Source organism: Lissotriton helveticus, chromosome 3_1 (assembly GCF_964261635.1).
Source record: "Lissotriton helveticus chromosome 3_1, aLisHel1.1, whole genome shotgun sequence".
NCBI lineage: Eukaryota > Metazoa > Chordata > Amphibia > Caudata > Salamandridae > Lissotriton > Lissotriton helveticus.
The window spans coordinates 688,403,404-688,427,264 of NC_136061.1; the positions used below are offsets into that span (position 1 = coordinate 688,403,404).

At 43.7% G+C, this 23,861-nt stretch overlaps 1 protein-coding gene and 1 long non-coding RNA gene across 3 annotated transcripts in view; one reads left to right on the plus strand and one right to left on the minus strand.

The window, feature by feature from the left end:
* The window catches only part of VPS13C (vacuolar protein sorting 13 homolog C), a 2,773,485-nt gene that overhangs the window by 1,670,789 nt on the left and 1,078,835 nt on the right, over positions 1-23,861 (minus strand). For both annotated transcript variants that reach the window (XM_078680824.1, XM_078680823.1), the window contains exon 36: positions 7,451-7,587. In XM_078680824.1, the coding sequence (XP_078536950.1) occupies positions 7,451-7,587 (137 nt within the window). The remainder of the gene's footprint in view (positions 1-7,450; positions 7,588-23,861) is intronic.
* The window catches only part of LOC144822865 (uncharacterized), a 790,049-nt gene that overhangs the window by 572,762 nt on the left and 193,426 nt on the right, over positions 1-23,861 (plus strand). The window lies entirely within an intron of this gene.

Genomic DNA, 23,861 nt, shown 5'->3' on the forward strand with positions numbered 1-23,861 from the left:
TATATGGGGGGTCTTTTGCTGTTTGCCAGAGAGTCACTACACTCACTGCACCCTACCTCACTCACGGATCGGTCTTCACTCACCAAAAATGCCATGCAGAAGTACAGTGTTACATGGATATGTTGCCTGGGCACGTTCTATTCTGTGCAGTGATACATTGCAATAAGAGGACACAGATGTACGGAAACATACGTGATTGCTTGGCTTGTGATCAGGGAGCAAGCATGCTAAGGTCTTACCACATAATAACGGGCAGTCTACAAGCAACTCCTTGTACCATCTGACAGTTATTGAACATCGTATAGGTAAACTATATTGGAGGGTCCCTGCAGACACTTCCCTTTTGCTTTGACAATCAGAATCAGATATTCTAAATGCTATATTAACTTTAAAGTTACTTTTTTCCAATCATGGCTCTGTTCATTACCAGTGTTTTGATATTACATATCTTCAACAGTCCTATTTTATTCAAGTGCTCCAGTGGTTTCAAGTCTGCAGGACGCTTTTATAAAACGTTTGAGTAAGAAAGCGTAAAAAAAATAACCACAAATGCGTTCATTTCTATCACGTAGTTCCAATGGTTCTCTCACGTGCGTGGGATGTGTCGTTTGTTCAAGAAATTAATTCACTGGAAGCACGATCCAATCGTTCCGACTGCTGGCTGCAGTCTGATGCTGCTTTGACGGTGCAGGCGCTAAAATTGACCCACTCTCACACCCCCTCACCCTCACACCCTCACTCACCCCCTCATCCTCACCCCCCTCACAACCCTCTCACCCTCACTCAGCCTCACACCCTCACCCTCACACACTCTCCCCCTCACACCCCCTCACTCACCCTCACACACTCACACCCACTCCCCCTCACCCTCACACCCCCTCACCCTCACACCCTCACACCACTCAGTGCTACAACACATATGTGTGTGTAGGTGCAAATGCAATGTTCTTGGATTTTCGTCACAATAAAATACACTGAACATAATCTTCACAAAATTTATTTACAAACGTTTAAGCTATTGCCATTATAAATTACAATAACTTTTATTTAAGTATTAATTATTTACAAAATTAAAAGCCATTGTTATTTGTAATATCAATACATCTAAGTTACGTAAATACAACACACATTGCATTACAAATGCTATAGGTGTCACATTTGCGAAAGTTAAAACTATTGACATTGTAACTGACAAAGCTATTAATTTTGCTATTTTCAAAAACAACACATACATTAAAAAAGTGTCATTTACAATACCAATCGCTCAAACTTTCCTAATGCGAAAAGTTAAAAGTATGGGCATTGTAAATCACATAACAAAAAAATAAAATGTCATTTAGAAAACCAATAGCTCAAACTTTCCTACTGCGAGACCTATTGGCAACGCCAGTGCTTGTTTATTAGGCTCCCGGAACCCACGTCAAAAGCACTTTTTATACAGAACATAAAATGAGCTGTGGAAAATGTATCAACAGGAAGCTGCTGAGAAATTGCGTGAGATTGATAGGGTTAATTTAGAAAAGGCTTTGGCTGACAACACTATGACCACATGACAAGAATGTAAGCACTGGGCAACATAGTGTCTTCCGCAATTGACATAACACAGCAAGACATGTCCATATTACAACATGGACAGTCACAATTACGGTCAATAGAAATACTGAGTTAAACGTTATGTTCTGGTCATGTGCCATGGCATTACATCAACAGTACAAATCTGTTTTCAGCATACGATCTAACGGAAAGACAGATAGTAATGGCACGCAGAGATGCAAAATATACCATGTTGCACATTGAAAAATTAGACCAATTAGCTTTCACCGTGTCTGAGACACCATCCGCTGACTGGATAATCTATGGTTACATCACCCTACTGGTCACGTCTTTCCAATTACAAAATGGTCTCCAATACCAATAGGTAAGCAGATATGACGTACTAGGGGAAGGATATGTGTATGAGTATTGAGAGTTACCTTTCAGATTTAGATGCAGGAATGGGGACAAAGAAGTATTTCTTAGTGGTGCTCACTGTGAAGATGCTTTAACCAGATCCTTAGTTTGCAAGCACATTTATGTCCACAGGTCATGTAATGCTTCAGTAGCGAATTTGTCTTGTTATCTGAAGGGTTCCCCAGCTGTTGTGATTTATCCTGTGTTCAGGCTGCTCTCGAATGGGAGCTACGTGATGCTGAATGATCAATGTTGCTGGGGAATGGAACCAGGCATCGCTTAGCTGGGGACGGTTAATTCCATAGTCACTTGTTGTACACTAGTAATGTTTCCAGCTGCCCGCAGAGTTAGGGAGGCATCGCTATAGCCTTCGATAAATGTTTCCAAAATAACACTTGACTCCCTAAGCAAACTGAAAGCCATGCTTTTTGCAAAAAGATGTGGCCTTAACTTCAGCCAAAGAGACATTTGATCTCCAGGTTGCAAGGTCCTAGACAGAGATACCAACACTACTCCACACTAACTTCCAGCTGCATTTCAGGGAGCTAGTCTAAAGCATCTTTAACGCATCTGATACAAAAGAAATAGTGCACTTATTTTAATGTATCGGCTATGGTTTGGTTATTACCTTTCAGACAATTTTCGGAGTTATACCATCTTTCATACACTCCGTTTTGGGAATCGTTTTTAGATGGCTCCCTCTTGTCCTGCTACTTATGGCGGGAATCCTGATTTCTATCTACTCCACCATGAACGTCCCAGGTCAAGTCGGAATGGAGACAGCTTTACTAGTGCTGTGTTGAAGTGAGCACATGGTATCCTGCTTTGGGACACCTCAGCTTCAAGAACTGAAAAAGCATTGGCTCTTATCCTTCAAGCCTGTCTGGCTTCAATGCATACACAACCTGTCTCCCGCTGTCTGCTCTGCAGCCACAAATAGGTCCTGGATGTATGACTCAGTCCAGAACTGGTTGCGCCACCGGACATTGAAGTACTGAAGGACTCTTTAAAGGCCCAATTTATGTTGCTGACCCGGCGTATTCCATTGATGATAAATGCATTTTTAGAGCCACCCTGGGATGCATCAGCTCCTAGTACTGTGAACAACAGCTGTGCAGAAAACTTGTGGGATACAACGCCTCCCTCAGCGGCTACTGTGGGAACTGGATGGAATCACCTTTTCTCCATTAACATGCTACAAGGTGCACCCTTGGGAACGTTTGCGGATATGAGCAACAATAATGTTGCGTCTACCACTCTCAATACGAACAATTGGCTTTGTTCGTGTGGGAACAATTTGGCCCCTTTTTAAACAAAATGAACCAAAACAGTTTTTGTTTTTTTCTAGGCACCATTGCTTTCTGAGTGATTGGGATCTCAATTGACAATATGACTTTTGAATGATTATTTTAAAAGGGAAGCCCGCTTTCAAATGCTTTTAAGAATAGTTTTTAAAATTTTAAAATTGTGTCCCAGCTTTTTAGATAGCTTTTTAGATATCGACCCTTAGTATGAGGAGTGGGTGTTATATTCCTAAATTAGGCCCATGTAGCGAGGCAGCTTATTTATTACATTGTCCTAACAAATAACATTCTCAGCTGTGACCTTGTGCACATATTTGCATGCACAGCAATGCGGCATTGGTTTCCCAGAAACTAAACTTGTATGTACATTATCATAACGCCATGAATATCATGTACAAGGTCATCTCTATCTTCATCCACGGGGCGACAGGGCTATCTTAATATCCATAACAAAACTAATCTATACGCACATCGCAAGGCTGTTTTCTATTATAAAAGATGAGCATCTCAATAGATTAGGAGAGGCTCTTCCGCTGACACCGAGGTCTTTGATTGCAAAGAATTCACCACGCAATGGTCTGACATCTCGTGAGGGGTGTCCGGTTCGTGACCGAGATAGGGTCCTTCACTCTATTCCATCAGATAATTGGGTTGGATAGTCCCTTCAGGGGATTCTTGCTTTTACCCTTACATACACTTGAGGTAGAGTTCGCATCATAGGAGTATGCTTGAATGGTGCCTTGTGTTATATGCCTGCATATATACATTGTTTTAGCACCATGGTGGAACTATATCTACTATTTATGATTTTGGTGCTTGTAATCACGTTTATCTGCTTCTGCTTACTAATCATTGCAGCACACGTATTTTATGCAAGAATAACTTTGGTTCAATAAATATTATTGAGAATAAGTGAGCACGAGTGACTGAGCTAAAGGTACTGTACTGTTTCCGCAATCCCTGAGGGGATAGGGTTGTCATGTTCAGTCGTTGCCAGAAACTATTTGCTCCCTGATACAGGCCTGGACTGACCATAGCAGGCACCGGGCAATCCCCCGGTGCGCCGCACGGGTGGGGGCTGGTTTTGGGCCGCTGGGGGCCGTTTTTGTTACAGGGCCGTTTTTGCAGCATAGCTGCAAAATCGGCCCTGTAACGAAATCGGCCGAAAAATGGCCCCGGCAAAGTGCACACTCCTCCCCCCCAACTCCCCCAGTGGGGAAGGGGGTGCCGGCAGAGCACTTTGCCAGGGCCGGTTGTGGTTCCCAGTCTGGCCCTGATAGGTTAAGGGGGCTTACAGTGGCACTGTGAACTAGCTGGGCTATAGGTCACCATATCCTGCTGGGGTGTCCCGAATCAGTCTTGACACCAAGCCCCTAGTTTATGTTGTCCAAACAATGCGCAGATCCTATGGATTAGTGGGAACTACACAACAATTTCATTTCTAGCCCTCATGCTTCCAATATAAAAATGGAGGGTTTTCCATGCATTATGAGCTGTGTGTCTGGGGTGGAAGAGGTCTCTGGCAAGCTTTTGGTAACATGAACAATGCACTTTAGGCCAGTAGTTTAGCACTGATGTTTAGTAATGAAATTGACCTGTATGAGGTGACATTTTCTGTGGGTTTCATTTACTTCAGTATTAATGATATTGTAGATTCAGTCATTCCGGGTATAACCCTACTCTCTGCAATCACTTCCTGTGAGGTTTTAATTAGCCATGGGCAAGGGGGAACCAAATTCATTTTAGAACTTGGGGCCTAATTTAAGGTTTGGTGTACTCAGTCACAAATATGATGAATATCACATCCGCACAATTATATGGTACATTATACCATAAGGCACTTTTAATAAGGTGGACAGGTATCCATCCCATTTGTGATGGAGTACTCGGTGCCAAATTATAAATCAGGTCCTTAATTGTAAACCAATCCGGTCCAGGGGATTTTGACAGGTGTTGTCTGGATATAGCTCCCCTCCTCTTTGTAAATAGATTATTGTAGGCTTTCCCTCTCAGTGGTCTAAAAAGTAGGTAGATGAGCATCCTCCAGACAGGAGTTACATTGTTCAAGTTAGTATGTTCTCTCCCGTATACCACCCAGTAGAATTAATTTAACCATCTGGCCTTTTTACCTTCCATTGTATACAGTGTACCTCCTCTATCTTTAAAAATCGCTAATTTGCTTCGTGCCTCTTATGCTCGTAGTAATTTTGGCAAAGATTTACCAGGCATATTAGCTAGTTGCTATTAAAGGTTTCCTATTCTTACTAATACATAACATGCTCTGTCAAATTCTACCATTTTAATTTGTCTCCTTAAGGCCAATATCCTCTGTCTCAAATTCTTGAGGCTGCACACGTTTATGTATGGCCTCATTAATCTTTTTTCTCAGCTGGAGTTTTAATGTCTCATGTACTTTCTTTAGTTTTGCCGTCTCTGCTGCAAAGGTCCTTGCAGGACTGCTTTGATTGCTTTCAAAGAGTAGCCGCACTGATCTCCCCATTATCATTTTTAATTATGTCATGTTAATTGTTTGTGTGATAGTATTGATTATTACTGGATCTTTTAACAGCATATTATTCAATTGCCATGTCCCTTGCTCCTCCCTGACCAATTTTGCAAGCCCTTCTTGAGTGCCAATGAGGTGGGGCATAGTTGGACAGCTTTATGGGGTCCTAGTGAACTCCTTCACCTCAGATAACCATCTCTTGTAAAGGAACATGTAATGTATTTGTGTGTATCTTTTAAGGGCAGCCAGGTAGTGTGGGTCTTTAGTTCCCAACTAATGTTGGTATTTCCACCCATCCACCAACCCAAGCTCTTACAGGTGGAATTTCACAGGTGCTGATATTACAGCAGTGCCCCCATATTTATTTTGCATTTTGTCCAACTCTTCCTTCATAACAATGCTTTAGTCTTTATTTCTGCCCAAGGGAGGCATAGTCTGAATTAGAAAGTGCGCCTGACCCTGATTGTGGCTGTGTTTTCATCTCACGACCACCCTCGTCAACTATTATCCTTTAGTTGATCATTAGTTGATCTTCCCGCTAGTTGATTCCAAACATTGCAATCTTTGTATCAGCTGAGGAGAAATATTGCTAGGGAAAACCCTGTCCTTAAGTTGCTTGCAGCCTGCTTTGTGGGGGTGGGTCTCTTGGAGAAGATGCACCTCTGTGGTGAATTAGGCATTCCCATGTAATATCCCCTTGGTGGGTTCATTCAACACCCTGTGTTATAGGCTGTTACCATGAGGGTGCACATCCGGGACCTTGTTTTAGTCGTTGCTACTTTTTGGACATGTTGACACTGTGTCCTTCCTGTGTGCTTGAGGAATGACGCTGGCCCAGTATCCTTTTTGTATGTATTGCGATCAGCATTCGGCGATCTGTTGATTTACTAGTAATACAGAAGGTAACTTTTCTTATCGTTCTTCAAGCCAAGATATCCTGCTCAGAAGGTAGCAATTCCTCCACACCAGCTACACAGCTCTGCACTAAGGCTTAAATCAATCACAATGGTAGCAACGTTGGTATGGAACTACTTGGCTTTTAAAATGAAAAATAAAACCTGGCAGTTCTCCACCTAGTAATATCCTCAGCACAGGCAAATGTTATGTCATCCTAAACAGACACAGCTTTAACACCAATAGGAAACTGCAAGGATTTGAGTATTGCTCTGTGCAATTTCACAGCATGACAACACGAATAACCTCCTGTTCAGGAAGCCTGATTATTTTTCATATAAGCCATGCAAATTACAGAAAAGGTTTGTTTCTTAATGCTTCCCACAAACGGAAAATTCCTCCAGCATGGAATGTATTTACTATTTCTTTAAATATAGCTTTGTCCTTACTTGCACTGTACAATAAATAAAAACCTTATTAGTTTCAATTGCATGTACTGCAATGTTGTTTTACTGTATAGTTTATTTCTTCTTCATGTATTTGATTTAATAATTCATATTTCTATATTTTTATTCTTGGATTCACGTTTTATGTTTGTATTGGTCTAAGTAGCCTCAGGCAACATTTATGATGTAGATTTTTTTTTAACGAAGTTAGCTGGTGTTCAAATCAGAAACACTAATAAAGTTTTCCATTTCTCATTATTGTGCTTTGACATACTTGATTAGGGAAGGAGACAACATTTCATTTGATAACAAAAAAACATTGAAGCATATTCTTTTTCAGTTATTCATACCTTTCTGATTTCGAAATTTAGTAGCAAATTTGTCACATCTTCTGGTTGGATTCCGATTGGGATTTCTTTCTGTGTTTCTCTTAAAGCACTCAGGCTCTGCATCAACTTCGGTGCCTCCAATGACTCTTTAGATGTGTCTGGGGATCAAAGTGATCAATTACGGTATTTTGAAAGGTATTTAAGAGAAGATGCATAAGGAAGGGCATTGTTTAAAACTGCAGATACCCACTTAACTGAAATTGCGCGAAATTGGTGCTGCTTCACCATAACAAGATCAGAAGTAGAATAGAATCCATACCAAAATAAAAAGTCCTTACCTTCAGTAATATTGTTCCTGCTAATTTCTCATCCTTTTAAACATTACAGCTGGAAGCCTTAGATCTATTAATGTTTTCATGCTCTCCTTGCTCGAGACATTAACATCAATGTTCCTGTGTGCCGCACAAGTAAGGCGTGGTTCTGACTAGAAATGACAATACCTGTGGGAATAAAGGTTGCTGCAATGCCTGCACACATCAGTCTTAATGAACAAGTTACTTACCTTCAGTTAAACGTTATCTGCTAGAGACTCTCTAGCAGCAGATTCCTTATCTTAGAATTATCCCTAGGCATCAGACTAGATTCATATATTTTTCACTAGCAGTCCCCCGGCGAGCTGGTGGGTGGTGTTGTTCGGCTCCACGCGTCAGCATCCGCACTGGAAGTGATGTGCACAGTGCCTATATAGGCAACACCCCAGCACGTTGATGTCAGTTTCTTTCCGCAACTTCTCACGCCAGGAGCTCAGTGCCACAAAGATCACTGACCACTAGTGTGGAAAACTAGGGCCCTGAAAGGGGAACGCTCTGCCCCTAGAAATCCGTTCGCAGAGCGGGGAGGATGGGTGAGTCTGTAAGAAATCTCTGGCAAGATAGAGTCTCTACAAAATAAGGCATTACCGAAGGTAAATAACGTGTTCATCTGATCGAGACTTCTAGCCGCAAATACTTACCTTCTATTAAATTCCCAAGCAATACCTCCCTGAAGGTGTTTTTGCAAAGCTGCCCATCCCTACCTACCTGACTGGCCAGGAAGTAGTGTATTGTGAATGTGTGCAGAAAGGCCCACCCTGCTGCCTGGCAGATGTCCAGGACTCCACATGCTAATGCCGTGGTTGTAGTCTTGGCTCTGGTGGAATAAGCACGCAAGCCCAAAGGGGTTGATCCTTGGCCAATGCATAGCAGATTTTAATGCAGCGCACAATCCACAGGGAGATGGGCCGCATCTGCACAGTCTTTCCCTTCTTCGCTTAGACATAGCCCAGGAAGAGTTGGTCATCCACCTGAACGGTCTCATGCAGTCAAGGTATAATGTATAACAACAACGCTCTTTTTAGGTCCAGTTGCTGAAATTGCTCTTCTTCTTTAGAGGGATATGGCAGAGTGTTGAAAGTAGACAGGGTGATGGGTGGAGATATCGTGCCGTTTACTGACCTGGTCGAGATAGCTACCGACTAGAAATAAAGGGCGACCCACAGGCAGGGGTGCAGCCTTACGCAAAAATTGCGTATGAATCCTTATGGTCGGTAGGAGTTACCTTGGCTCATTAAGGTCTTGATGTGTTCAACAACGTTGCAGTGGTAAAAAACTATAGCCCTGAAGAAATTGTCCATAAAATTGAGGAGGCAATGAAACATGTCGGCTTGTGGTAACTGGTGTGCATGTTTAGCAGCCAACCTTGCTTTTTAACCTGGTAGGTTGCACGAAGTTTAAAATAAAGAAGCAGTAATCGTGCATTCCTACACATTTTAACTACACATTTTGGTATTACTTTTTCACGTGTACTTCACTGCACTCACTTTTTGTTTGAACACATTTACTTTTGGCTCGATGATCGCCGATGATGATAACAGGGCTTATCTGGTGAGTACCTATCAGGTATCCCGATGGTGGTTAGCCCGTGAGGGGTCATCTTGCCTTAGCACATTTTTTCCACAGTAGCACACATTATTGTTTGGTGCTTTATATAGACTGTCGCAATTGGGATGGAGGCGTTTTTAATTTGGCAATAAACGTTGTACTCTCTACCCCTAGTGCAACTAAAGAAAACGGGAGATAACTGTAAAATTACGGTATGAGTTATACGTTTGAATTTAGATAGAATTGCCTATGAGGACCAAGTCATTGTTGTTTAAATGACTATATGAGTGGAGGGCGACTTGGGTTCTAATTGTACCCTCTGTGCTCCTTGTTGGATATATATATATATGTATATATAGGGTGATGAACTGGCCTACATGAAAGGGAGTGATGACTTTCAGTAGAAAACCAGCTTGTCTGGGTAGATGTTAAATACAGAGGCTTGGATGACAAAACCTGAAGCTCACTGACCCTCCATGCAGATGTTATTGCCACCAAGAAGGCTATCTTGATGGTAAGGAGCCGGAGAGGTCAACTGTGCAAGGGATCAAAGGGAGCACACATCAGGAACCTCAGTACCAGATTAAAGTCCCATTGAGGGATGATGAAGAGTGAAGGAGGAAACATATGTTGCAAAATTGTGGGTGCGAAGCAACCTGTGTAGTAAATCATACTATAGATACAGTATGCATCAAACAAATGTGAGGAAAGTGGTTTATTATATGGTGTGGTTGGGAGACCATTCCATGTAATAAACTAATTGCATGTTCTGGGTCCCATCATATTCCTTTTTTAAATCGTAGCTCAACCCTAGGTAGCATGGGCTCAGCCAGTCAGGCTTTAACAGAGGAACAAATGTAAAGCATTAAGCAGAACCAAAACAGCTGAATGAGACCGACATAAGACTAAGCAAAAATCAGACACCAAATTTATTAAAATAGGTTGTATTTTAATTTTTACATAGACACCTCAATGACACAAATTCCTGCAGTGTCCAGAGATATGAATTTTCAAAGGAACAATCAATCACTGCTTCTACACTTAGTGCAATAAATCACTATAAAGAACCGAGCTAACGGTAAAATCTGTAAAACTTTTATAAAGTTCCAACTACTACTCTGGCTCTACTTTGGTCAGCAAACTAGGTTATGTTATGTTATGTTATAAAAAGACTTACATCGCGCTCTAATACTCTAGAGTGTCCTGGCGCGTGCGTGGGCTGTGGAAGAGGGGGCAGGTTTAATTAGATAAGCAGTTTAAAAAGATGAGCTTTTAAATGTTTTTTAAAAAGGTGAAAGTCCTGTGTATGCTGTAGCTCCACAGGGAGGTCTTTCCAGGTAACTGGTGCTTTAACAGAAAGGGACTGGCCTCCCGAGCGTGACCTACAAAACCGCAGGATGACCAGCCGGCGCTGATCGCAAGGGACGGCTAGGCGTATACAGATCAAAGTGCCTCCTAAGGTACGCAGGCCCTTGGCCAGGAACCGCCCTGTGAGATAGAATAAGGGCCTTGAATTGCACCCGTTGGGCCACAGGTAGCCAATGCAGATCCCGCAGATGCTGCCGAACACTAGATCTCCAAGAGATGTCGAACAGGAGTCTGGCTATGGCATTCTGTATGATTTGAAGTTTCTTAACCAGATAGCCGGGAATGCCAATGAACAAAGCATTAAGCCAGACAAAACTAAATGTGAGTGCACTCCTTCTAGAAGCCGTGGATCGCCTCTTCCCACAGCCAAAACTTCAGTATGAAAAAATGCAAAGCACACTTTTCGTGCTCACTCTGTCGCACTGCGAAGACGGGATACATCCCCAAATTCAACAATTTATCCAGTACTCTTTAGTAAACCAGTTATTCAGCTCAATAATGCAATTCTTTTTAACTTGATCTTGTTCATGTCATCACTACGGAGACGGTGTGATTGCACCTGTATATTTTATTAAATTTTTCATTCTCCAGCTGTATGCCTGTTACGGCTTTGTATATACAGGTGCAATCACACCGTCTCCGTAGTTGGGCATGTGCAAGCCAGTGGAAAACAGATGAAAGGTAGATCTGAGCGGCATTGGTATCCAGATCAGAGTCCTTCCAAGTAAATAGCATCTGGGTGTCATCCGCGTAGGCTATAATTTTTGCTCCCATTTCCTTTGCTAAAAAAATCAGGGGGGTCAGATATATACTGAAAAGCAGGTGGCTCCACGTGGAGCCCTGAGGCACCCCCGTTGAAAGTTTCCCAACGGAGGACTAGTAGGGAGGCACCCAGACCTGCTGAGTGCGATCGTCTAGTAAGGACTCTATCCAATCCAATGCAGGATCAGTGATGCCAATAGATGACAACCGAGCAAGAAGTAACTGGTGGGGCACCGTATCGAAGGCGGCAGAGAGGTCCAGCAAGATCAGAGCCGCCCTGCCGCCTCCATCCAGGCACTCCCTGATCACCTCTGTCATTTCCACCAGCACAGTCTCTGTACTATAGGAGGATCTAAACTCGGATTGAGCAGGGTGAAGAGCACTAGATGTGTCCACGAAGGCCTCAAGCTGCCGAAATACCACGTTCTCATAAACTTTAGCCATGGCTGGCAAAAGAGAGATTGGACGATAGTTTGATGGAACAGCGGGATCGAAACAAGATTTCTTGAGACGGGGTAAGAGTTTAGCCTGCTTCCAACACACGGGAACGGTGGCGGTCTGAAGGGATAGATTAATAATCTCAGTTACCTCTGAACAAACAACCTCAGCTACACCAGTTGGTACTCGGGCCAGGCACGGATCTGTAGGGGAGCCTGATTTCAAACAATTCAGAATAGCTAAAATGTCAGACTCAGCCACAGGCAGGAGTTGCGTGAACAGGGAGGTAGGTAAATCGGAAATAAGAGGGGGCACCAGAGGAGTACTTCTTTGTTCATGGGAAAAAATTCCCAGGCTGTCCTGAATCTTTGTTATTTTCTCAATAAAGAAGGAAGACAGCTCCTCACACCATTGCGCAGAGGCTGGCAGAATCCTTTGCTCCGCACAGGGTGATAGAAAGCTCTTAACAATAGAAAAGATCTCCTTGCTATTGTTGTTAGCTCTGGTAATCCGCCCAACATAGTAGTTACTTTTCACTTTCCTAATAGCAGTGTAATATTCCCTCCGAGCTGTACGGAGCGCGGACTTAGTGGAAAGACAGTACTCCTGACGCCAGCTGCGCTCCAATTTTTTACAACCCAGTTTCAGCTCCTTTAGAGCATTTGAAAACCAAGGCTTCGATGGTGGAAAGAGCTGTTTACCACTGGAAGCTGGTTTGGCAGTGGAGCTAACCCCTCGGCTAATCCAGGAGTCAAAGCTATCCATCGCCCCAACAGGATCAAGGGCAAGTGCCGGGTGGGCCTGAAGCAGAGCTTCAGAGAATGCCGGAAGATTAATTTTCGGGGGCGGGCGCCAGGAAATACGGCAGAAGTACGCGGAGACTTCCCCATAGACCACGAAAACCTGATCAGACCAGGTAACTTGTTCTGGTTCCCTCATAGACACATCAAAATTAGTACAGACTAGGTCCAATAAGTGGCCCCCTGAATGCGACGGCATCTTGACCCACTGGGTCAGCTGAGCCAGATTGAATGAGTCCAGGAGAGCCCTGGGCTCAGGGGCTTCTAGTGCATCCAGGTGAATATTAAAATCTCCCAGGAGTAGAAACTTGGAGAAACGGAGGGCGCGAGGAATGAGGACATCGTCCAGGGCTTTTAAAAAAGCTCCGGGCGGGCCAGGCAGGCGATACACCAACGTGCCTCACAGCGTGAAATGAAGAGATAAAATAAAAGTGAAGTCCAAGGACTCACCCTCTCCCAACTCGCCAGAGACCTCACTGGAAAAGGACCAAGTATCCCTGAACACCACTGCCGTTCCACCGCCTCTCCCAGTTTTCCGGTCGGTTCGGATGATTTTGTAGCCCCTGGGAATAGCATACTCAACCACCGGGGCACAAGAATCATTCAGTCACGTCTCGGTTATAAATAAAACATCTAATTTAGCATCCGAAAAGAGCTAAAAAATGTCAGATGCGTGCTTAGCCATGGAGCGGAAGTTAATAAGTGCTGCATAAATCCTGGTCTCGCTCACAGCTAGGTGGGGGGGATCTATGTGCCTTGGTTGGAGGCAACATTTACAAGAGGGACACGACTTAGAGAGGCTGTGCAGAAATTCCCACTGCCTACCTCCTTTACATTCTGAAACATTCAACGCCATAAGTTCCTCGCGATTATACACCCTTTTACCACCCAGCACCTCAGCCAGGCAGCATGGCTGGCGCTGGATGCTCCCGGGAGGCGGACGGGCGCAGGTGGGCTTGCCTTTAGCGCGCCGGCGGCGCGCCCGCTGAGCGTGTCCAGGATAACATGTGCGTTTTATCCCTCCCCCAGCTAGACCGCATGAAGTGAGTCCCAGAGATCAAAAATGCTTAGTTGTACAGGTTCCTCACAGTAAAAGTAGTTTTCAGTCCAGCTCCAGGCTCTATCAGCAAACTGCGATAGACTTTAATGGAGCAGTCCTGATGCAAGGGTTGCAGGATGCTGGAGATGTTCAAGGATGCTAATACGGTGACAGGGTCTTCCTGGGGCTAAACCTCAGTCCACGAATACAGTACAGAGGCTTTGGCCACAGAGGTTGATGTAAATCAAATGACAGTTGATGTCTAGAGAACAATCAGTTGCTACTAGTCTACTGATCTCCGGTAACAGAAAAAACAGTGACTCCCTTCAACTGGCATTAGGTCCCTTGTTGGGTGACAAAATGTAATTCCAACAACTCTCCCGGGTCCAACGGACGTGGATGCAACTCAGTCTCCCAAGCTTCAGCAGCAGGCGCTCTTGGTTACAAAATCACGAAGACAAGCTTCTTCAGCTTTTGTGGGCCTGTAGCTGTAACAAGAAAGCAGCCGACTGACTCTTGTAGTCGCATCTTCTGTCTGAGGCTCAGCCATGACTTTTTCTTGAGCAGGGCACCACAGTCACAGTTTCCGATCTGTTGGCCAAGAAAGCAGCAGGTGCAGTCCATTCTTTGGTGCAGTCTCTCTTTGCTGGGTCCAGGGAACAGCAAGGCAGTCTTTCTTCAACTTCAATCCACTCTTCAGGAAAAATATAATCTGATGTCTGGCTGTCAGTGGCACCACTTTTAAACACAGTTTGTACCCTTGGGTATATGGTGAATGTAGGAAACTGGCTCTGTATATCCTATACCAAAGTAATGTATAGTATGCTCAGAAACCAGTTGATCCCTAAAGGCTAAAGTAGATCATTGGAAATGTTCTCTTTTGTGGTAGTATGGACAGGCAGTAGGCTTATCAGAGGGCTGTGTTAAGAATGTGATGTACACACTCAGGCAAGAAATGATTACACACACTCAATGAATTAATCCAAGACCAATTGTTTGTACAAATATTACTTTTTGTATGTTTACACTTAGAAGATACATAGTTGCAGTAAAATAAGTTTTGCAGTATCACAATTTTTTTAAATATGAACAATGGACACTGCATTTTTCGAACAGTTCAATGTTAACCTTTGGAAGGAAAACAATCATGCAATTTCTCAGGTAAGTACATGATGTACAAATCCAGCCTTCGGGTTTTAGGACTGGGCAAGGGTTAGGTAAGTGTAGAGACTGCACCACCAGCGGCCCTGGGACAGCCGTTTGCAGAGGTCAAATTTGGTCAATGGGGCCCAATGTTAGTCAATGGAGATTGAGAGAGTGCAAAGAGGTGCTCGTTGAAGGTAGTTAAAATTAGAGTTAGGGGTTAATCTCTGGGGGTTAGGATCAGCACTCGGGGGGGGCATGAGGCAGCACCAAACACTCCTATTGTTAGCAGTGGCCAGGTGCAGAGTGCTAACACAGCGTTGGGTGCCCAATGCAAAGCAATGGAGACTGAAGATTTTGAACAGATGCTGCAGACTTGGGCCAGGAGGCGGAAGAAGGAAACCAGTGGCTCTGGATGTAAGTCGGGATGCTGCAGAACTCGGGTACACAGTCGGTCGAGCCCCCCAAGGCCGGGGACTTCGGGTGCAGGGCTGTCTTTGAATGTCAAAGAAGTCTTACCGGAGCAGGGCGTGGTTGGGGGACCCTTCATGTCGAGGTTGCAGGTGTCGTCGTGGAGTTCAGGAGAGGTCACTCTGGGATGGACTCAAGCTCAGGACCACTGGGGATCCTTCTTAGAACCAGTGGACCACTTGGACTTGGGCAAAGGTGTTGGGTACAGAGGTAAGTACGGAGGTCTGGTTGTGCGTTTCAACAGAGCACTGGAGCTCTTCTTGAGGGTTTCTTTGTGGACAATGCAGTCCTCCCAGGGTTGCGGAGGATGCTCAACCAGCTGGATTAGTAGCTTTTTGGAGCAGGTTTATTCAAGGGCTGCAGACAGGCCAGCAGGGCTGGGGCCGAGTCAATTTTTGTCTGGAGTCTTCACTGCAGCACGTCTCTTCTGCCCTTCTTCTTCTTTAGGTTACCAGGAATCTAAGGATCAAAGTTCAGGGGTGGCCCCACACAACCTTGTACTCAATTTAGGGGCATTACTGGCAGATAGTAGCCAATGGGCTACTCACTTTTAGGGCAACTATAGCCTTTGCATATCCCCGTCCCTTGGGGAGGGGGCATACCCCTGATCCTATTGGCTAAAATCCCCACAACCAATATGGAGGACAGTCGAAGGAGGGGTCACTTCAGCTCAGGACACCTTAGGGGTAGTCCTGGGTGACAGGGGACACACCTGTCCTGCTTTCCTGCTTACTAATTTTCCCGCTGACATTGCAGCCAAAAGTGGGGCTTGGTGAGGGGGCAGGCGTCTCCACTATCTGGAGATGCCCTGGCTAGCATAGCATAAGTCAGGAAGCGTTTGAGGCTCACCTCCCTGAATGCTGTTCCTGCTTGAGGGTAGGTCAGAAGCACTTCCACCTCAAGCAGGCTTTGTTCTTGAACCACGAGAGCACAAGGGCTCCCACCTCGGGTCAGAAACATGTCTGAGCGTGGCAGTCTGGTGTAGACCAGTCAGCTTCACACTAGTGAGTTGGTCGTTTTTCAGGGGGCATATCTAAAATGTCCTCTGAGTGCATTTTGAAATATATCCAACACTGGCATCAGTGTGGGTTTATTATGCTGAGAAATTTTATACCAAACTTGTTAGCAGTGAGTAAAGCCATCATGGATCTGTGATGTTCTTAATGAAACATTCCCAGACCACGTACTCAATATGGCTTTGCAGCAATTACAATGCCTAAAAATTGACTTAGACACTGTAGGGGCATATTGCACCCTGCCTTAGAGCTGTGAGGCGTGACTTACCTATGCCACAGGTAGTGCTTCGTAATCATGAAACAAAGGGATGTGTGCCATGTTGACTCAAGTTTTGTCTGCACCAAAACACACAGTCTGCAATGGCAGCGTATATGTGTTAGGTGAGGGGCACAATGTATGCTGTGGCCAGCAAATAGGAAGCCAGTAGGTGGGGTGAAACCCTAGTATTGAATACATATGTGTCTTTCAGACAGCACATGCACTGTCTAACGAGACCAAAAAAGCGCCTTAATCACTTTTTATACAGCATAATCACTTTTATCAATTTAGTGTTTTCTACAGCACTTCAGTAACCGAGGCGTTACTGAAGTGCTGTAATGATGTGTCACTTTGGCCTAACTCAATAGATCTCATTTTGTGCACCTCAGAAGAAATAGAGACTAAGTGTACCAACTGCGAACTTAACAGGGGACAATTTTCGTTACACATGTCTCTGGAACAGGCACATTACTCTGCTGAGCTATGCTAAAAGGCTTGCATTTAGGTCTCAAATGAACAATTTACTTACCTTTGGTAATGCATTATCTGGTAGAGACAGGATCTAGCTGCAGATTCCTTACTTTAGAATACTCTCCCTGGCGCAATGCTGGATCCGGAACTTATTTTTCCATAGTATATCCGCCGTGCGAGTCTGCATCAATGTCGTCCACCCGATGTGATGCCAATGGAGTCCATATAATCGATGCACTGATGTCCGTTTCTTCCATGACTGGTTTCCTCACTCACAACATGGAACCACATATAGAAACCGCCTAATGAAACAGGGTGCTAAAATAAAAACACCCTTGTGTCAAATAATTATAAAATTCTTAATTCAAGTTATGAATTTCCATAGCAAAATAATTCACATGTGAATTTCAATAAAAAACAGCATTGAGACAAAAGAGGACTCAGTTCGCAGAGCGGGGAGGATTGTTAAGGGATCTGCGGCTAGATCCTGTCTCTACCAGATAATGTGTTACCAAAGGTAATGAATTTGTTCATCTGATAGAGACTTCTAGCTGCAGATTCCTTACCTTTGAATTAGATGTGAGCCAGTAGCATTTCCTGAGGTGGGGTGGGATGTGGATTGCTTACTTTAGAATGAAATACCAAAGCATACCATACCCGGAGGAGGATTAAAAAGTTAAAAGTCTCTAAGTAGAACAAAACTGGTCTAGAACAAGATAAAAAAGTCCAAGTATTCATAAAAAGGAGAGGTGAGCAATAATATACTCCATATATAAAAAATCTGTGGAAGGAACCACGGATGAATAAAGTCATAAAACATTCAAAAGGATGAAAATAAATCACACCTGTTGACCTAACAAACCTTGGTAGAAGCCAAGAAATAATATGAATAGAAAACTATTTCTACCCTTAAGGGGATCCAAATCCATTCATGCTCATGGCAAAAACCCTGCAGACAAGAACACAGATAGAAAAGTGATAAAGACCTTGAAAGAAAGGAAAGAACGATAACCATGATAGTAGGACAATTTTGCCAAATGACTCCATAATATAAAGCGGTCTGTGGACATAACTAGACTCCAACAGCAGGCTCGATACTTGCAACACACAGAACAGCAGGCCACGGCATTGAGCAGTACCTCTCCATAGAGAATTCTATCAAAACCAGACCTGCTCTATAAACAAAGAGAATGGTCTTCACCTGTGGGAAGCATAACAAATACTGTATAAAAAAGTTGAAGACAACACAACATAGCAACCTGTGTATGTGGAATGTGCAGAATACCTGCAAAAGGTATGTTGGCATTGAATAATAGATGTTTATTGGTGCCCAACTCAAAGCTACTCATTTTATCAACCTCAGACGGATGAAAGACTGAGTGGACCTGCTGACGGCTGAGCCTGTGACCCAAAGGACAACACAGGCCCCTAAAGTAGACGCACTAGACCACAAAGCCACCATCTGCAATACCAAACATTGCCATAGACCAGACTTTCCCTAAGAAAATCGACTAGAGATAATACCAATATCTCAATGAGATCTACAAGATATGCACTGGCATAGGAGCAAAATAAATAACCACCATGTATTGGCAAGAGAAAAGTATAACACACAGATATAAAGGAAAGCAACTAATCAGTCAGACAATACTGACATACCAATATGGAAATAATAGTGGGCATCATACCATTTAGGAAAGCAACAGCCATTCAAAACATCAGCGAAATTAAAGTTGCCTGAGACATTAGTATGAAGCAATAGTGGAGTGGTGTGGCTCACTGGTTAGAGGCGGCAGACCCGTAAGCAGAGAACGGCCCAGGACCAGGGTTCAATTCCCGACGTGGCAGGGTCGTGGACCAGGGTCAAATCGGACTCGATAATTCTCGCCTCGGTGCCTACTCTAATCAGGGAGCACACTCGGCAACTCTGGGCATTAAGCTTGCCTCATCTCTACAACGGTCCCCCCACAGACGCTGAGGATGCCTGGTTTCACCTTGGAGATACCCAGAAAGGGACCATCTTACAGGAAAAACCAGGACGGGTTCCCCAGCGGTCTTCAGCGCCAGGATACTCCTTGGAGTCGCAGTGCGCTTTACAAGTACACCCACATTTACATTTTACATTTACATATAAGTGGAAGATATAAAGTAAGAAAAGGAACATTCAAAGTGTAGCAGAAGCCAAGTTTAGTATGTGTTCTTACTTTATGAATAGAGACCCATCTATGGATGATCCTGAAAGGCTTGTCCATACTTATAACCTACCTTTTTTTATTTAAAAAAAGATTCTATAAAAAAAAAAGAATCCAGTCGATTTTATATATTCCATCTAGAAACAACACTCTGCAAAGTGTGTACTCAAACTACAAACAATTAGAGTCAGTAGAATGGTGAAAATAATTGTCACCTAGAAGAACAACAATCCTTAAATATAGAAAGAAAGGCATCGGATCAATCTAGAAGATAAACATCAATGTGTACATGATATATAGGAAACAAAATTCACTAAGTGTGAGCCCAACTACAAGCACCTCGATGTAAGATAAAAATAAAAGCCATGTACAAAAAGTAGAAGCTAGGAAGTAAACACCTATTCCCTCATAGGCCACATATAAGAAAACCTTAATCGAGAAGTAAATGTACACCATAGAGGAAACTGTCCTCCAGGAAGGAAGGAAAATCTGTAGTAATAATGCAAGGCGTTATAACAAACCAAAAGAGACAAGAATATTAAGTACCCTCTAAAGATAAGGAATGAAAAAGCCTCAGACTACGACCTCTGGAGAACTATAAAAACATGAGATAAACGCAGAAAAACAACAATTTTGTCCAAGGGTTCTTGACAACCATGTTTGTATGAAAGGACTGAAGAGCCAATGAAATAGCAGTACTATATGACAGAACCCGAAGAACAAAACACAGATTGTCAAACAACTCACAAGATGGTAAACTTTGGTTAAGAATGCTTAAAATCAAGCAAAAGTAGAGAGATTTTAGTATCAAGCATCAGCAACATCTAATATCTGACTGGAAGACAGAGGATCATAAAAATAAGCATAAAGTATGATCTCGAATGACAGGAATAATCCAACACACAGGGTGGAAATCTGCACTCTCAAAATAGAGCTTAATAGTGCTCTGGTTGAGCAACCCCAGCTCAGCATATTTATGTTGAGAAATACAATGGCAGCATACAAAGGATACTCCACATAGAGTAAGGTACATACCAGAAAGGCATCAACTCTTCTTCAGAATAGAGAAAACTACAAGACATGTATATCAATTAAAAAACCAAACAGATAAAGAGCTTAAAAAATGTAATTGACAGATATGGTGGATAAAGCCACCACTTCTGGACCCAGCAGAATAAACAAGAAAGCCACTTATGCAATACAGCTTCTGCAATCCCTACTTACCGTGATTAAGGGACAGGGAAAGAACGCAAGGTTATCGAAACAACCATAAACCTCTGAATTAAGCAGAAACACTACATTAGTCAGAACCCAATGAAAGGCATTTTGTAACTCAGTCATGCAGAAACACTTCATTCTACGCAGGTCAGATAGAAGAATCCAACCAAAATTGTCAAAGACATTTCAGGTGGTCTTATCATATAAATCAGCTCTGAAGTGCCTTAAAGCCAAATCAGCATGTTCACCAAATAAATGAACACCAAACAGCATATCTTTGAGGAATTTCTCAACAGGCTCTGAAAACCCAGACTGATGCAGCCATGCATGTCTGCACAGTGCAACTGACTGCCATAGCTTCATCCACTGAATCAACGGTGTCCACATCCCATTTTATGGTGAATTATGCCGCTTCCTCACCATCTTGCACCAACTGCAGGAGCTCTCTCCTGGCTTCCTATGAAAGAGAAGGCAGCTGTTGCGCCACAGAGCCCCATAAAGCATTAGAAAATCTACCAAAGCAGTGTTTAAGGACCTCCATGCCGAAGTAATGGAAGGGAATATATTCCTCCCACAATGTTCTAGCCATCAGGACTCTTTTTTGGTGGAACCAAGGGAAAGACAATAGGGTCCGGCAAAGCTGTAGTAGCTTGAACCACCAGCCATTTTGTGAGGGGATACCTCAAGTGACAAAGTGGGTCCCCAAGGGTGGGTCAATGCCTATGGCCCACATCCCGGTCAACTGGCGCACCCGACACAGGTCTCGCTCAGCCACCGACCAAAAGGTCAAGCAGAGACTCATTATAAGTTAAATAATTAAATAATTCCACGTTTGTAAAATGCAAATGTATCAACCCTAAGGGTATCAAGGTGCTGGGGCCGTTGGGGAGATTAAGTGAGCTACTGCCTAGATTCGCATTATGCGGAGCTGAGCTGCCCCCGGCGCCAGGGATTGAACCGTGAGCCCTGCGCTACAGAGTGAGCCGCTCTTGCCACTGCTTCAGACCTCTCCACTCCTGTCTCACCTTGATGAAGAACAGCCACTAAAGGTCTGTGGACAATTCCGCTGAGGGAAGCTGGCAGTCCAGGACTACTTCTGCCCTCCTCAAACCCTCAGCAAAAGAAGAACATTTCTCCGTTGCCATACCAGGTGGATAAAGTAAATCTTAAACTGGAGAGGACTCTAGTCCACTAGCTTCCCCCTATTCAGTCAGCCAATTTTCCAAAGGAGGCTTGACAGTATTGACCAAGGGTTCTCGACACCCTATGTTCCCTCGTTCATCCACCAAACTGTGCATTGCCATAGGAAAAACAGGGGAAGGTTGAATAAGACGACATGGAGAGTTGCCCAAAGCACACAGCTTCATCAGTGCCGCATCCAGCGCTGTTTTGATGTTGTTTCAACATGGGAAAGAGTAATGGGATTGACATTGACTGGCGCTGCTGACATCATAGGCTGACTCAACCCAGACGCCGAGGGTCTGAATCACGAAGGGCTGAGCATAGGCGCCGCCTCGAATGCAATAACGGATTTAGAGGACCCAACAATCATTGAGGGCAAACGTGCCAGTGAGGATCCTGTCAAGGTACATTCTGTCTCCTTGTGGCCAGAAAACATACCAGAGGGAGACTGGGCCCCAAAGACCTTATACGGGGAAAACAATTATCCTCGCATTTGTGCGAGAGTTGCCCCCAGCTCCAGGATCTTTACAGATGCGTGGGACTGGAATCCTGTTAATGCTCCGCAACCAAAGGTTGGGAGATGGCGTTGGGGATGGACATACATACCGTTTGGGCTTCAGAGCCTTCCTCAATGTCTACAGAAGGGACTTCTCACCCGAACGGCTCCTTGACTGGTCTCTAGACTTTGGCGAGGACTGACGAGAACCCATTTCTCAAATAAACACTCCACCAGAAGTTTCATCTGATGCGCTCTCAACATCCTTGGTTGAAGACACGGTCAGGAACTGCACTCCTCAGAGTCATGGTGTTCCCCAAGCCACCACCAGCAGACAGTATGCGTAAGTGAAACAGTAGGAGTCCAAAGAAATTCATCCGAAAGTCTTCAGTGTGTAAATCTTTACTTTATTCAATCGTCTTCTTACACCAGCCAACACGTGTTGTGTCTGTGTGCAGTCACCTGTGACTTCCTCAGGGCTCTGTCTTCCAAAGTCAAGCTTGGTATTAGGTAAAAACGCTGTTTCACATGCTGCAGTACATTGAGGACGCTGCCAACTCGTACTCGATAGGTGCTAGTCTGCTCCTCGATGATAACACCACACAGTGATATTCATGTATTGAAACGTACATTATACAGATTTGACTTTAATTGTATGACAAAGCCCTGAGGAAGTTGTGGGTGTCTGCACCCAAAGACGAAACACGTGTTGGCTAGTGTAAGAAACGATTGATTAAAGAAAAGATAGACACACTGAAGACTTTCGGATTAATTTCTTTGGACTCAATTTTGCGTGTGCTCAGAGCTACTGTTTCACTTATGTTTAATCGGGGATGTGGGTTGACATCCCTCCTCTTGAGCACTGCATTTCTCTATGTGCTCTAATTGTCCTATTCAACCTGGTTTTGCTTCATAGACAGTATGCGTATCTGTGAATCAACTTCTGTCTGTCACAAGATCCACAGGGTTTAAACCCCGACAACATCGCAAAAAAAAGCACACTGTTCTCGCAACAAAACATCGAGATAGGCCTAAAAAAGGGCCCCCTAACTGCTCCGGATCCATGTTGCAAACACGGAAAAGCAGGAACTGATGTCAGCGAGTCGGACAGGGATTATATGGACTCCATCGACATCATATCCGTTGGGTGACGTCGATATGGATTTACGCGACGCCCTCTGCAGACACATGGACAAACTATGGAGAAAAATATTCTGGATCCAGTCTTGCTGCTGGGAGAGGATTCTAAAGTAAGGAATCTGCACTTAGATGTCTCTATCAGATATATCATTTAGGTTACGGTTACCATGCCATTAGTCACAGTATTTGCAAACACTAACCAGTCTTTCAGTACACTCACTTGATCAATATTCCTGATGTATATGATGGTGACCAAGATGTAGCTTATGCATTTAATATTGACAATGACCAGAATTTACAAATTTATGATGCCCTAAAAATTTCTAGAAAAACGTCCGCAAGAAAGCGACAGTAACGATTTTCAATGGAGCATGTACTCACATATCTATGCTATCCATGAAGAAACTGATCATTCAGACATTAAATTGTTGAGTTAAGAAATATACAAAGCTGGTATATCAATTTTAACCATATAACTCTAGTGCGTCTTAGAAATCAGGAAAAAAGAATAAAAGTTT